The sequence below is a fragment of the Furipterus horrens genome, unplaced genomic scaffold (genome assembly GCF_987537825.1).
Source record: "Furipterus horrens unplaced genomic scaffold, mFurHor1.1.pri manual_scaffold_6, whole genome shotgun sequence".
Lineage (NCBI taxonomy): Eukaryota > Metazoa > Chordata > Mammalia > Chiroptera > Furipteridae > Furipterus > Furipterus horrens.
The window spans coordinates 77,110,769-77,127,037 of NW_028327176.1; the positions used below are offsets into that span (position 1 = coordinate 77,110,769).

The following is a 16,269-nucleotide window of genomic DNA, read 5'->3' on the forward strand; positions in this document are numbered from 1 at the left end:
AGTAGGAAAGTTTCTCTCTGAGTCAGCTGCCATGAGACACAAAGTTCCTTGCGCTTGGGTGAACAAAAAGATTTTGGATACTTCCTGTGTAGTTTTATTATGAGAATTTTACCGTGCTTATTTATCATGTGGAATTACACTGAGAGGCCACTTCCTCAAGATGACCACCTTGAACAAAATACATGGGCTCTTTTCAAGTGGCCAAGAGCCTGCTCTTCCAGGAGACCAAGCTGGCAATGTGATTTTGGGGTGAGTCACATGAATGGGCTCTGCTGTTCTAAATTATGGATTTGGACTAGGCCACGGGGTACCCAGACACAAATGTTATTTCTGAGTGTGTCTGTGTTTCTACAGTTGATTAACTTTTGAATCAACAGACTGAGTAAAGCAAATTGCCCTTGTCGTTGTGGGTGGGCCTCATCCAATCAGTTGAAGACCTGAATAAAACATTAAAGCCGAGCAAGAGGGAACTCTACCTTTCTGATTGTCCAGCTGGGACCGTAGTCCTTTTCAGCCTTCAGCCTTGGACTGAAACATCACCTCTTCTTGAGTCTGCTAGCTTTTGAACTAAAACTTACACCATCAGTGTTACTGGTTCTCAGCCTTCCAGACTTACATATATATTCATTCTCCTACTGATTCTGTTTCTCAGTCTCACTTTTGTAAGATTCCATCACATCTTTGCTACTGGTGGTCTTGATTTTCCTTTTGCTGTAAATATGGTTGTCATCTTGGTGATCTATGAAAGGTTTGGGGCAGCATTTGTTCTCTCCACCATTAGTCCAGTTCTCATGGGTGATTCTCTCACCAGGTCTGAACTTGGATCTCAGATGTTATCACACTCATCCTCAGCCTTCATAATCCATACATTTACTGCCCTGATTTAGGCTGTGACTTAAAGACCTCCTTTAGGCTTATGGTGCCAAGTCAGGTAAGTGATGTCTGTGCCCAATAAAAGGAGTATCTGCCCTGTTTCTATGGGTTAATAAAAATCATGTCAGAGGGCTCCTTAATTCTGTAAATATTTAGGTTTTTAGTCAGAAAGAAAATAGTCCTGTCTACATCTGATGACATAGCTTTTGGAACAAATAAGGCTTAGCAACTGCATACACAGAGTGGCAGGACATGTACAAGCTATAGTGACAGGATCCTGTGCAGTGTGCTAGTGAAACACCAGGAAGCGGTGGGGGGCAGAATGAGCAGACCAGTCTTTCATGAAAGTTGGAGGTTGCCAAAGGAAAAGGCGAGTCGAGGGTCATAGCAGATGGAAGACCAGGCAGACAGAGTGGAACATAAGCAACAAAGTGCCTTTGGGAGACTGGAGGAGACTGTGAGAGAGAGTGAACACATAAATAAGTTGCTCCCATGTTTCCAAGAAGGCAATGGTAGAGCTATAGTGTGGGGTCTCCCCTTCACCCCCCAGCACTGAGATGATTTATGAACCTGAGGCAGCCCGCCATTCTAGCCTGCATAATTATGCTTGTCTAGCATCTGCTGAACTGACATGTTTTGAGATTAAATTACAAGAGAGTATCTTACAGGTGATTTAAATTCTTTGGGGTTAGAACTGGACTGAACTCTTCCAGAAATTGTATGTCTTATCTCAGTCTCCCAGTACCTCAGATAGTACATGGAAAACAGTGGTTACTTCATACATTCTTATTGATGAAATTTAAAAGTATGTAGGACATGAAGTATCACTATTCCTACATTTATGGACTTAAGATCAGAAACTTGACATTTATTATTTCCCCATTTCTTTTCATCATTCCATATTCAGAAGCTTCTTTGGAAGACAGCAGTTTACCTTATTCAAGCACTGTCTCTCATGCAAAACATTTCTTGATCAGAGACAAACCAAGATTTTTTTTGAAAGTTACTGGTTTACATACCAAATCATAATACATCCCTGACCCCTGCTCATAGATGTACTCAGTAAAGGTTCATTCAATAGATCCATAAATATATCATATTACTGTAGGCATAGTCAATCTTATACTTTATCAAGAATCTAAAAATCAATTCTAAGAGAATTCTAGGTACATTGTTATATTTTTTTAAATAGCAACATCTCTCAAACTGGCCCCCCTCTCCCTTTCACCAGAACTTTTATTTAAAAGAAAGAGCACTCATGAAAAGTGCTGGGGGGTGAGGATCTTTGCTTTATGGGTGCATTATGTCTGTACAAGGCCCAGGGCCTTTCACTGATGCCAGGAGCCTGTGTCAGGTGACCTAGCACCTTCTTAGCAGACATGCTTGGAAGTGTCTCCTCACTGGCTTTTGCTTCTTGACATGACCAGACCTCATCCTGGACTGTGCAGCTAGCTGTGTGTTCACAAGGATTTAGAGACCATACACAATGAGGAAAGTTCTCTCTGCTGTGGACTCAGCATTTATCTGGAAGAGGGAAAGAGGCCAGTGATGGAAGAGAAAGGATGAAGTTCATATCTGCTACATTATAAAGTTCAATGGCATCAGATTCCAAAGCACATTACATTGGTTTGCTGTGCAAAGTGGATTATTCTCAAAAGACATTCCTCGTTTTCATTCTTGATTTTTGCCCACATGTTTGTCCTCTAGGACATTTATATTCATTCATTCATCCATCCATTTGTTCATTCATTCTGTGGGTATCTATGAAGCCCCTGACCCTGTGTCTGTCACTTGATGGTAAGGCCACAATGATACATAATACCCACCTTCACAGCACTTATGTTTTGGACACAGGCAATCACACAGTTTCATGCAATGTCATGAAAGCATTGTGTTTTTAAATACATGCCTAAAAAGAACTCACATGAAACAGACTGATTTTTTTAATTCTCTCTAAAAATCTCTGGTTGATTGTTGATAACAATGGAATTTCCTAGCTGGGTCCCTGGTGGCATTTAAAGATGGCCATAGCTTTGTTAGGACTGACTTTCTGGAGCTTTTCGTGTTGGGGAGAGTATTCACAGGCTTCTCTTTAGGCATTGACTGTTAGAGGAGTCTCCTAAATCACAGTTGAGCTAGAAAAACACTTGGGTTTGGAAGGGGAGGAGGAAAATGGCATCTTTGGGGTTAGAGAAAAGTAGGTAGATGAAGAAAAAGAACACTGGAAAGAAGGCTTAACTGAGTCTTTTTTTTGCAAATTTGGCCATGTTGGATCAAGCTGGCCAAAACAGGTCTGCCGTGTGGGAAGAATCAGGCAAGCCCCTGAAACCCACCATGCTGGCCCCCTCCTTTGATTCTCAAGAAATCTTTCTGGTAAAAAAAAAAAAAAATATGGAGAAGCATCCCGGCTTTCAATGTCTTCACCTCTCTTCCTTCATCTCCTTACTGCCTCTCTCTATTAACCTTGTTCTTTTTATGTTCCTTCTCCTTTCTTCTTCATGTTTCTCTTCTCTCTCCCTTGCTCTGACACTTTACCTTTCAAATTTTGTTTTACCGTTTTTAAGTCTGAGAAGACAAAAATTGCCCACATTTAAAATCTGAAGACTTAAATAATTATTTTTCAGGAGGTGAGCTCAGTGTATCTTTGCCCCGTTGCTCTCTGTACCTTTATTCTTGCATCTGACTGATGCTGGGCTGACAGAGACAGATCAGAGAGCTACCCAGGCCATGGAGCTGCCAGCAGCACCTGGGACTGCCTTGTCCAGTGCAGCCAGTTTGGCCTGGAGACAAGCCTGTTCCCTAAGATACAGCTTCTTCAAATACAGTTACCCTGGTTGTTCAGTGCCCAAGGGGAAATGACATCAGAGGATGATTTAACCTTCCTAAGGGATGAGAACTCCAAGACACTGTAATTTGGATTTGATTCAACTAACTAAGTCAACCATCACAACTTATGTTTTGGTGGATTTTTCCGTGCTGTTGCTTATTCCTGTTAGCATTTCTGTGCCCCAGGTAATGGCCAGGAATGATAGACATGTAACCTGTAAGGAGGGAGGCTGAGGTTTAGAGAGGTCAGTGATTATACACAACTAGGTTATAACAGCCCTTTCAGAACTAAGATGTCTGATTTTTATCTGAAGAAACAGTTCAGAAGTGGACTCTGACACCCTGAAAACATTTTAAAAGAGTCATTGACCCTACAAAGCAATGTTGGGCTTCCAGATAGTGAACACTCAGCAGGGCCTTCCTATGTCCCCTCCACACTCACTGCAGGCTCTCAGGAGCTAACCTGCTAAAACCCGTTGCCCACGGGCACATCATGTTCATGATCAAGGCCACAGACACTCCTTTCCTGAGCCTTTGATTCTCTTTTCAGCTTCATCATTGCTATTTTTGAACTAATCCTACTCTCATCTTCTTGGGGTGTCTATTCTTCCCTGTTTCTTATCCCCATGCTTCTGCTCACTCTGTCTCTTGGCCTGCAGTATCAGCTGGCTAATCTTTTCCAACACAGGGAATGTCTCCTGCAAGAAACCTGCCCTGCCCTCCCCGAAGGGGTGACTCAGGGCCCCTCCACTGGTGCCCACAGTACCCTGTGTGTCTTGCCATCACTGTCCCGAGAAGGGAGATTTATAGTCTGATATTTATCTGTTTCCCTCACTAGACTATATAGGTGCCTTCAGGGAGAGCCTGTATCTTACTCATTTTTGTATTTTCAGCACTTTGCATGACTTCTGACTCCCAGTTCCAGCTCAACTGATGCTTCCTGAATGAATGAATAATCAGGTGCTTTATGGGGTTTAAAAATGGAAAGTTACCTGGTTGGGTAGCTCAGTTGGTTGGAGGGTCATCCTGATTTGCCAAGATTGTGGGTTCGCTGTCCGATCCCCAGTCAGGGCACATACAAGAACCAACCAATAAATCATAAATTAGTGGAACAACAAATCAATGTTTCTCTCTCTCTTTTTCCTCTCCCTCTTACTTCTCCTCTTTCTCTAAAATCAATAAATAAAATTTTTAAAAATATTGTAAATGGAAAGTTACAAGGGGCTTCCAATGTAGGGCTTTAGATAAACTTTTCTCATTAACAAGAAGCTTAAGATTGATAGTGTAACTTCAAATATGCAAAAGAATATTTGATTTGGTCATTTGATTAAGGGAGAACTGGTTTTAAACACTTTTGTGACAGAAAGGAAGCTCTTAGTTTTCTCATTAGCTTATGGGCTACTTACTTTTGACTCTTAGGGTTTGTGTTTCATAGAACTGCCTGGAAATCTGTAAGAGGACGTTCTCAGAGAAAGTGTATCCTGCCCTGTTCCTTATTAATGATCAGTGCTCACCTTACACTTCACCTGTTGGTTTAAGCAGAAGAGTTCTTCTAGTCATTGAAATCATAGTAACTTCATTGATAAGGTAATGAGCCAGGAGGGAGAGAGATGCACCATTATCAGAAAAAAATATACAGAAAGGGTACATGAACCACTGGGCCAGGTGCCTCTTCCCAGGTGGACCTTCTGAGCAGGTTGCAGCCTCACTATTCCTGCTGGGAGTCAGCATCCGTCATGATGATGTTGTCTTGGGATAGCCTCAGTCACACTTTGAGCAGACATGGAGCCCCCTTCCTTGTGTCCAGAGTTGACTCCCTTCAATTATTTCTGTCCTGGTCCTGTGCAATCAGAGAAGGTAAGCAAACAGATACCAGGTATATGAGCATCATAGCCATTGCCTTAGAGGAAAGAAGGTTCACCCCTTTCACTGGCTTGAGAACATAAACATGGTGCTCTAGAGGGATTAGTGGGACAGTCTGTAGAATATTTCTTTTCCCCAGCAGGGCCTGTGCTTGTCCAAACCCACGTGGAACCACCTTACAATTTAGATCAAGAATTTGTTTTCTTGAATTAGATGGCTAACATTTGAAAACTCATATGAACCCTCTTTTTTCATTAATATTTGGAGAAAAATTATGCAAATCCTCTTTTTCCAATAATTTTCCTGGGCTCCAGTTTTTCCATCCATAGAGTGAGGTAGTTGTCACAGAAAACCTTGGGAGTTGTTTCCAGGTTTTAAAATTCCACAATTTATCGTCCTGTCTCCTTTCATTGTTTTTATTTCAGATTCTCAAGTCACTGTTCTTATATATGTGTGAACAGAATGGGCCATAAACCTCTGGTTCCACAGATAAATGGCAGTCTTTATTGGGAAAATATATATGTTGAAAGGACAGTGTTCAATTATAATGAAATAAACAATAGTCACTTTTAAAGCCAATAACTGAAGAATTACAGGAAAGCATTTAGTCTTCTGTCAATGTAGCTACTGCCACCTGCAATGGCTTCAGTACAAAGGATATTTATACTTTGGGGCTCCAAATAATAATGCAAATGCTTAAGAGCCTCCTCTTGTGTAGTTATCACAAGAACGTCCAGACAATGTTTTCTTTAACTCCAAGAAAAGAGATTTGGGAGGCTGGATCTTGCCACATGTGTCCAGCTGCATGTTTAATACTCTTGGAAAAATAAAACTGTTCTATAAACGTGGAAATAACCAAGTCTGGATGCTTGAATGATGTTCATTTCTTTGCTTACAGTTGTCAAGACCTTGTATATATAACAGTACAAAATTAATAAACAGTATCAAATTTGATGTTATCATGAACCAAGCAACAATACTTTATTTGCATCATAGGGTATTATTCTGGAATTTCACCCTTAAATAGTTTGAAATGAATGATGGAAAATTGAACCAAGTTTTATTCAAGTTCATGAAACATTGCTCTGAGTTACACAGTCAGCCAGTCCACATATTTAACAATTTATAAAACTTCTTACTTTTCACAAATTAAATATCGCCACTTGAGAATATATTCCTGAAGAATATCAACTTTGTTTTTAATGTCCTGGAGATATTTCTCAACACCAAGTAATTCCACAGTAGACTCATTCTGGAAGAGTTGTAATGTGTATAGGAATGACACATGAGGATGAGAAGGTAAAAACCTCCTGTCCCTCTCCACCCCCTCCTTGTCCCCCTCTACTCATGCACACTCTATGCTCACTCTGGAAAAATGTAGTGTGACTGGCATGGAGACGCATTCCTGCTCCTTTCTGAAAGCCTGGAGGTATTGCCTGGAGAGGCCACTGGCAGCCACGGCTTTCCTGCTGTGTGCTAATCCCTGTTCTTGGAAGCCAGCCCTTCCAATGGCCTGCTTTCTGGATACTCGGGCAGTGGAAGGATGATCTTTTCATCTGGGAAAGATGAGTCGTCCGAGGAACGTATGGCACTTTTTCTTGTGCAAGAGCAGATTGTGCTTCCCAATACAATGTCAAGGTCAGGGTTGTACCACTGCGCTTCCTTATTATTCAAATTTATGAATTCCTACAAGGAAGCTCATAGAAACTCTTCATAGAAATGAACATATAAATGGTAATGAAAAATATACAATAAAAATTAAATTTAATAAAAAAAAAAGGATTGAACGTATTGTTTCTATCCCTGCCTTTCTAGTTTCGGGGAGGGAGAAAGCGAAGATGTAGGCCCTGTGACGCATTGAAGCATATGCATGAGAGCTCTGATGCAAGCTCTTGTATCCGAAACTAAGGGGGATTTTTCTGACAGTCAACAACATTTGGGACTTTTAAAATTGTGGAATGCAGTCCAACACAAAATAAACCCAACTAATTTTTTTTTTAAGTATTGAAAATGATGACCATTGCAAGAGTGAGTTTCAACTTTTCACCCAGAAGAGAGAGCCACCCCTTGGCTAGAGGTGACACTGACAGAGAGCAGGACAGTTAATGCATCGGCATGCATGGCACTCACAGTTGGGCTCACTGGGACATGTATTTTCTCTTCTTTTCAATAGGTTGTTGAAAGGCCAGGTGTCAAGATGACCGAACGCTTTGACTGCCACCATTGCGAAGAATCTCTCTTTGGCAAGAAGTATATCCTGAGGGAGGAAAGCCCCTACTGCGTGGCCTGCTTTGAGGCCCTTTACGCCAGCACCTGCGAGGAGTGCAGGAAGCCCATCGGCTGTGACTGCAAGGTACCCCGCACCTTCCCTGAGCAGTGCCCCTTAACTCCTGGGCCCCTTCTGCTCTCCAAGAACCACAGGTGTGGTTGTGCTGAAGTCCTGCTCCTCATCACCTATTGAAATTTCATCTCTTGGTTCCCCCACTCTGATGGGTGTGGACCCTGGCAGAAGTATTTTTGAGCTCTTCCCTCTGCTCGGTTGGTCTCTGCCCACTCCTGATTCCATAGCACTTTCCCAGGAAGTTTGTGCTCAGCATTCTAAGTACAGTTCTTACATTCTAGTTATTGGTGTCCTTCCTTATCTCACACCCATTCCAGCTCCCAGTGCTGCAGCTTCTTGAGGGCCATGCTCTCTTGCTCCTGTTCACTCTGTGCCGACTCAGGAGGAGCAGGCGCTGCTCAATAAATGTTTGATGAATGAATGAATGTGCCTGAGTGAGCCAGAGCTGACTCCCAGATGGATGGACTTGTAAAAGCAGGAAATTCATTGGCATACGAAGGGCTCTTTTCTCTTTAGTGGCAGAAGGTCAGGATTTGTGTTGTTTCATTTTCAAGGTGAAAGGCGCACCCATAGGAATTCCCAGCTTTCCTGCTGTGGATGTGACAGAAGGTTCAACTGAGGCCACCAGTCCTTTGTGCTGACGGTCTGGGGCTGAGTGTTGGGAACCCTGGCCTATGCTCTTTAGTCTAAACTGGACCACTGAAGGACACCCCTGGGAGTCCGTCTGTCCGTGTCTCTAAGTGCTGATATCTTCACCTGCAAGACAGCTGCTGAAACACCTGTAACAAACACTAGGTGATTGTCATCCTGGGAACCACAGATTTGGTATAAAATGAGATCACTTCAAAATCTCCAAAGGAATTTTCAGATTAATGGACTTTAAGGCAATTTATGGCATTTCACTTTTTTCTGCTTTCATTCTTTTGTCCTCTTTTGGGATTTTGTCACTCTCCTCCATTGCTATGAATATCAATACATAACTGCTGACTGATTGACAATTCTAACATATCTAGTGCACATTTCTTATACTTCTTTATTTTACCATATCATTCTTAGGAAAGGCAGTAAGCTATGGGATGCACCATCAGTTTCTGGTGCTAGATATTTAGTGACAACTGAGGAATAATTTCTGTCTTATGTGGAAAGACGCCTTTGTCCTGAGCAGAGACAAAGGCTGTGCAACATGAGCCACTAGAAGCCAAACTGGGCTGTGTATCTTTTGGCTTCAGAATGGGAGTGGCATGCCAAGTGTCAAAGAAATGAAACTCAGAGGCTGTCTCATGTAAGCTTGAAAAGGTTCAGCAGTTTGGCCACCATGAGCAGAAAGTAGCTCATCTTGCTAGTCTAGAAGTTAAATACATTTCTCTTTCCTGCTATCCCTGAGGATGTCTCCCTGTACCTAACAGGTGTTCTTAGTCCCTCTTCGTTTATTGACTAGACCAGCCAGAAGAGCTCAGATGCCATGCTGCCCGGTTCCAGGCCTGGCTCTGTGGCTCACTAGCCGTGTGAACTTGGGCCAATTACTTGATCTCTCTGTGCCTGTCTTCGCATTTCTAAAATGGAGGTAAAATGAAGGTGCCTATTTCATAACGTTATTATGGTATATAGATACATAGCCCTATGTACCGTAAACGGCAGCTGATGGTATCACTATAAACTTCAAACTTCCACCTTCATTTCAGCTACTTCCCTGTTCTTTCCATAACATGTTCCCCACACCCACCTCTTGGAAGCTTTGCTCTCTCTCTGTATATATCAATTTTCATTATAAAAACATTAATAAAAATGTTTGGCTTGAGAAAGAACTAATAAGCAGAGAAAGAATTATTATTATTTTATAAAAGCCTTACATGAAAAAGAAGTGGGTACGAGGTTCAGTTATGACTCTGACAAAGAAAAACTTTAGTTTAAAGGAAACATTTTTGGATGTTTGGGGCTAGTCATCCTTGACTGGTGACTAATGTGAAAACAAAACAAAAGTCACTTACCATTTCTCCAATATGCTTTAGTGGAAAGACACTTGAACCTCATTATCCTTCGGCACATACTTTGTGAGCAAACACAAGAATCCTCCAAATGTGGCCAAAATCAACATGAATGCTGCAAAGTCAAGAGTTAATCATGCTGAACTTTTCAACCCAGATTAACGGTTTATTATATGTGGAGTTATGCCATGTGATTTTCTACATTTTAGAAGAAAAGGAGATGTTGACTTGAAGTTAGATCTTGCCATTTGATGCTTTTGAATATTTGAAATATTTTCTTGACTTTCAGAAATAATTATGTAGTTGACTTTGTGGAGAAAGCAACGATAGGAAAAAAGGATTTCTGTTACTTCAGGAAGTAAAGTCAAAGGCAGAGCACTCAAGAGAGCAACTGAGCTAGCAGATCTGGTGGCCATTCTCTTCTCTTAAAGTAGCATAGGCCCCATGAGCTCACTTAACTCTCCCTCTGAAGGACATGGGTATGTGTGTAATTTTAAAATATTGGTAAGCCTGTGCCCTGTCCAGGTGACTCAGTTGGTCTTGTACACCAAAAGGATGTGGGTTTCGATCCCTGGTCAGGGCACATACCTAGGTTGTGGTTTGTTCCCTGGTTGGGACACGAATGGGAAGCAACTGCTTGGTGTTCCTTTCTCACAATAATGCCTCTCTCTTTTCCTCTCTTTCTCAAACACATAATAATAATAATGAATCCTCATATGAGGATTAAAAAAATAAAAGAAAATATCGGCCAGTCTATGGGATTTAGGTTGATCTTGTGGGTACTGACTGCCTTTTCAATGAGATGGACAAGACTTCAGGACCTGCTGCTGTAGTTAGATTACAGATGTTTGAATATCACTTCTGCGCAGTCACTCAGTTATATTCTTCTATTTAGTTACGCTGAAGAAGTGCTGAGATCTCAAAGGGTAAAAAACATTTATTTTTGTGGCCAATGAATTAGTTGAGAACAGATAATACAAATAAAATGCTATGATCCTCTTACATTATGCTGTTCCTGTGGATACTAGCAAAAAATGTTTTTAGCCTGGTTATACATTTTTTTTTGTGGGTGAGTTTATCTACCTATATTCTGGACTTCAAAAATTCAAGAAATTAAAGAAAAGACAGCCTGGCCAATAGCTCCAGAGACAGCTAGAAGTACCATGCATTTATTAAATCAGTGACTTTAACAAACTCTAGGCCATATACCCAACTCAAACTTTGAATTTTCCATGTCAGTGTGAGCAAAGTCCTGAAGTCAAATAGGCCACCTGACCCATCCAGGCACCCTGGAAGGTTCTTGGAAGAGGAGGAAATACTGTAGCAATGAATGAAAATACATCTGTGGCTCTAAAACTAGTAATCAGGGTTAGGTTCCAATAGTTGTCATAAAAGCTACCCACACTGAGCGACTGTTTTATTCCACACACTGGGGAAATGTATTAATTGCAAGGGCTAAACTTCTCATAAAACCCCATCTAGGGGGACTTTTTCATTCCATTTTATGGAGAAGCCACTGAGGCTGAGAGACACTGGGGTCTTGCTGGGTTACAGGGTTGGGAGGCACTTGAGTTAGGATTAAAACCCAGATGGGATAGTTCCCGACCCATGTGCTATATACTGTCTGCCCTGTGCAGCCTCAGGTGCAACATGTGGTCAGGTGCAGATTGGACTGGTGGTCAGGCCTGTGACTCAGAGCTGTCTGCCTTGCTTCTCTCAGCGACCTGAGCAGCAGGCTCCTGCCTTTCTCCTGGGGCCCCTCAGATGGCAATGACTGTGCTGCAGAAATGATACTCAATTTGTTTCTAGAACACTCTTTCCAGTTTCCTAGTTAATTAAATGGGAAACATTGAATTGACAATCAGATTGGCATGTGTCTATCTGGTAAACTATAAAAGTTTCTCATTTAAACTTTGGAAAGTTCTTAAAGGACAGATAACTTTTGAGGCCTTTTGGCAGAAAGCAGCCAGGAGAATGAAACAGGACATGGAGGTTTTTACATGTCCAGGTTAAATCTAGATGTCTCCATTACACTTTTAAAGGATTCCTGACCAAGGCTTAGGAGACGTAGGGTCAGATTGAGAAAACCACCCTTCCTACCAGGACACAGGCCTCCCCTGCTGGGCCGCTCTGGGCCCTTCTTCTGGGAGAGCAACTATTCCAGATACAGTCTCCCAGTCTAGCTTGCCATCCTGAATCATTTTATTTGTTGAGGTGATTTTTAAGTGGCTAATGAGTGAATCATCTTTTTTGAGTTTTTATGTAATTTGTCCACGGGGTTTGTAATAAACACTAAAAATATTTATATTTATTTAAATATCCTCCTATAAGGGGAAAACCTGAAGGGAATTGAATAAAGCAGGATCCTCAGAACTGGGAACAAAAGTGGTCAGATGGGTAATATAAGGACCTCCAAGTGCATGAAAATCAAAGGGCCACCTGTAAGGCACACCCACCGAGACGCACAGCATTCAGCTGTGACATCACGCCCACTGGGGTGGGACATGAGCCAGACTTTACACCTATAAGCCATGGTTCCCATGTCTGAAAACAGGGTCACTCATCTCAGGCTGTTTCTGCCATCATCTGCTCCTCTGGACCTTTGTTTTTAAGGATTTGAAAGAATATGCCGTTGAAAAACTAATAACCCAGCAATCTGAAAGCCTCGGTCATCTTTGCAAATCGCTGAGCATGGCTGACACTGAGGATCCATTAATAAAGTAGAATCTTGTGGGCGTGAGGAGTGGTGGCTCTGGGAACTCAGCAGCTGAACATCTGCCAGCCCAGGTGGACCAGTGCATGAGGCAGGAGTAGAGCCACCCTGCTGCCCAGAGCCGCCTGCAATGAGCTGAGGGGTTGAGGGTCCCTCCAGGGCACTTTGGCCAATGGCTCAGCTCTTCAAGTCTCAAGAAGGGCACATTCAGGGCCAAGCCACAAGCACTTCCATATTAGGAATGTTTCTGAAATGGAAAAATATAAAATCTGACAGGAAGTCTTTGGGTCTAATAGTACATTGTTTATCAACATTTTACTGCAATTTATGACATTTCTGTGAGCACAAGATTAACCTTGGTATTTTTTCTGGGATATAAAAAAGATTCTTTTCTTTTTCTTCCTCCCCCCATCTCTGGAAGACTTTAAAACCAGGATATTTTTAGTAGATTTTTAAGTTCTTGAAAGCCTGTCAGCAGACCTGTACTTCTTAACCTTGGACCTCCGGCATCGAAGTGGTATTTCTATTATATTCACTCTTGGGGTTGTCACGCTGTGCTCCATACAGAACAGTATTGACAGGACTAGATGAGGTCACCTCAGTACTGAGAACAAAAAGTAAACTCTCTGTAGAGCTGAGAACACTACAGAGGAAAAGGGCCACTGTGTCTTTACAGATAAATATTCACAGTGCGATGTGAAGGTTGAGTTCAGGCACAGGAGTTTACTCAGTTCATGTAGCTTTTCTGCCTTTCCGTGGTATTTTCAGGCTACCTCTCAGCTCCAGGGAACCATGAACCTAAAATCTTGCCTCATGCTAAGACTCTGAGGAACATGTTGTTGACCAGAAGTCTCTGCCTGCCCTAAAAAGACAAAGTGGCAGCATTTAGTTACCTTCCTCTTGCCATGAAGTCTTTTCTCACCTCCTACATGTTGTAGACTTGTGTAAGAAGTGAGTCAGGAGGAAGCTGTGACATGAGTTTATTAACTTAACTCAGACTTTCTAAAAAGAGCACAAATTGAGAGCCTAGGAAGGAGACTCAGAGAGAAACCTGAGAGTGTCAGATAATGATTTTGAAGGAGGTCTATGACATCTGCTCTTCATGGTGCTATATTAGCTGCAGGTGGTGCAGGACTTTTCTTCAACTACTGCCACTGGGTGGGGGCAGCATCACCAGCAGGTGTTATTTGATCTGGGCCTCACAGCAGAGGGGGATTTCACCTGCTGTGAGAGAGGAGGGGGAAGAGCCTTCCAAGGCGAGGGCCAGCCTGGGCGTGGAGGGGTGAAGGGTCACTAGAGCAGAGGCTGAGGCTGGGCAGGCATATTGGGACCAGCTTGCATACATACTGCCGTGCCAGGCAAGACTGAGAAAAATATGCACCTGGTTCTGTCAAGTCATTGAAGGCTGAATGTTGTAGGAGACATAATTCATGGGTTTTTAGTATCATTAATTTAAATATGCTCATGTATAAAATAAAAATAAATCCTTATATCACAGAATATTGTGTGACTCAAAATACATAAGAAAGGATTAAGAAAAATAATTTTAGGTTTAAAACAGCTGAGAAGTTAAAAGCACTATACAAAAGTGGAGTCGTAGTTATTAGCATGGGAGATTTAAGGTGCAGGGCATTCTAATCCATGTTACTATTTCCTTGAGTACCTGTAATTTCAGATTTCAGCCAGTGATGCTTCAAGGCAACTGTTTTCATCAGTAGCTATGATCTGAATAAAAGCTAATACTAGCGTTAATTAAGCAATTACAATAAACAAAGTTATGTATGATCGGTGTATCTGCTTTACTGTAAAACTCTTTAAGTGTTAAAATGCCTTACAGGTTATAATGTATTAACTCATTCAGTCTTTGTAGCCCGTGGTAGCTACTATTATTGCTACTTTACAGATGAGACATCTGAGGCAGAGAGAGGTTAAATATCTTGCCTGTAGTCATGTATCTGTTAGATAAGATTTGAATCTGGAGCTCCAGTTCAGGCAGTAGGATGAAATACATCAGGTGTTTTAGACACCTGCCATGGCCTCCAGGGGGCACTCATGCTACAGCAGATGTGGAGCGAGTGACAAGGCCGCACCCCTGTGTGCACACAGCAGCCAGGCAGATGTCCTGGGCCCAGGAAGTTGACCACTGTCTGCAGCTGGAACAGAAGATGGGCCGATTATATTGCCACTGAGGACCCACCACCAACAGTGATGCACGCTTGTTTAAAGACTATTTTTATTTATTTATTTTTATTTATTTATGAAATTTAAGAGCATGGTGATAGTTTGATATTTATTTTAAGGGAAAATGTTATGTCAGAATGTTTTGAAGACTATCAGACATCCTTGAGTGAACAATTTAGGTACTATTTTGTGTTAATGCAGAAAGACGTGTGTGTGTGTGTGTGTGTGTGCAGGGGGATTGTGCGGGTGAATTACAGTGGCCCGAGGAAAGGAATGCCTCGGTACCCCAACCCTGGGCAACTGGAAAAGCAAATTGGGAGAGAGGGGTGGGACGAGAAGCTCTTCCAGGCGTCTGCTCTCCACCAGCCTGAAGGGCAAGTCAGCTTCTCAGGCCGAAGCCGAGGTGAGATGGCTGTACCACTCTTGGGTTTAGTAACTCAGGTCATTCTGAGGAAGGCAGCAGCTCCTTGGGGCCAGAGACCAAGAGAGCACAAGTGAGCACAGGAAGCGTGGCCTTCAGAGGGTCTGGAAGCCTTGCACAGATGCTTCTGGTCTAGTAAAGACTTGACATTAGAGGGAGCCTTCCAAGTGTCAAATGTCTGTGTCAGCAAATCAGCCTTAAATGGTCGCTATTGTATTTTCACTCCAGAAATGTTGACTATAGGAAAGATAGATTTCTGTAGTGCTTTTGAATTATGTGAATATTTTAAAATTAGTTTTACCATGACTATTTAGTTACATTCACTACTCTGCTGCTCTTTCCTCATCTGGGAACTTACTGACCAGGGCAGAGACAGTGATGGCAGTTGGTGGCTTCGCTTGCATGGTGCTCTCCCTCGGTTTTTCGTAAGGTCAGCTCCAACAGGCAAATGTCCTTAACCTCATATTTCCTCCTCCTCGTTTCACTAACAACTTAGCCCCTGACTGTGTGATGATGACTCCCTGGGCAATCAATACTAGACCACCTTTCAGGAAGCAGGCCTCTGAGCTTTCCCCTCTCCCCTCGCCCGCTCCTCTGCATGTCTCATTGAAGGTGGGCAGTGATTCATGGAACATGGAAAATGTTTTGCAGCTTTTCCATAATATCAAGTCTTTATGGTCTGCTAACGTCTAAAAAAAGTGTTTTTCACCTGCTATGTAACAATCAAAACTTAGTATTTAATTTTTTAAGTTGTGGTAAAATACACATAATGTAAAATGTGCCATCTTAACCCTTTTTGAGTGTACATTTCAGCAGTGTTGAGTATATTCACATTGTTGGGCAGATCTCCAGAACTGTTCGTCTTCCCAAACTGCAGCTGTGCCCATTAAGCAATGACTCTTCATCCCTCTGCCCCGGCCCCTGGCAGCCACCACTCTGCCTTCTGTCTCTATGAATCTGGTTGTACCAGGGATCTCATGTAAGTGGAATCATACAGTATTTGTCTTTTTGTGTCTGGATTAAGGTTTACCCATGTTGTAGCATGTGTCCAAATTTCCTTTCTTTC

General features: G+C 42.2%; 1 protein-coding gene across 4 annotated transcripts in view; it reads left to right on the top strand.

Moving 5' to 3' along the window:
* The window catches only part of FHL2 (four and a half LIM domains 2), a 68,637-nt gene that overhangs the window by 33,731 nt on the left and 18,637 nt on the right, over window positions 1-16,269 (top strand). For all 4 annotated transcript variants that reach the window (XM_090281866.1, XM_090281865.1, XM_090281864.1 and 1 more), the window contains one exon: window positions 7,736-7,915. In XM_090281866.1, the coding sequence (XP_090137992.1) occupies window positions 7,760-7,915 (156 nt within the window). In that variant the 5' untranslated portion in view covers window positions 7,736-7,759. The remainder of the gene's footprint in view (window positions 1-7,735; window positions 7,916-16,269) is intronic.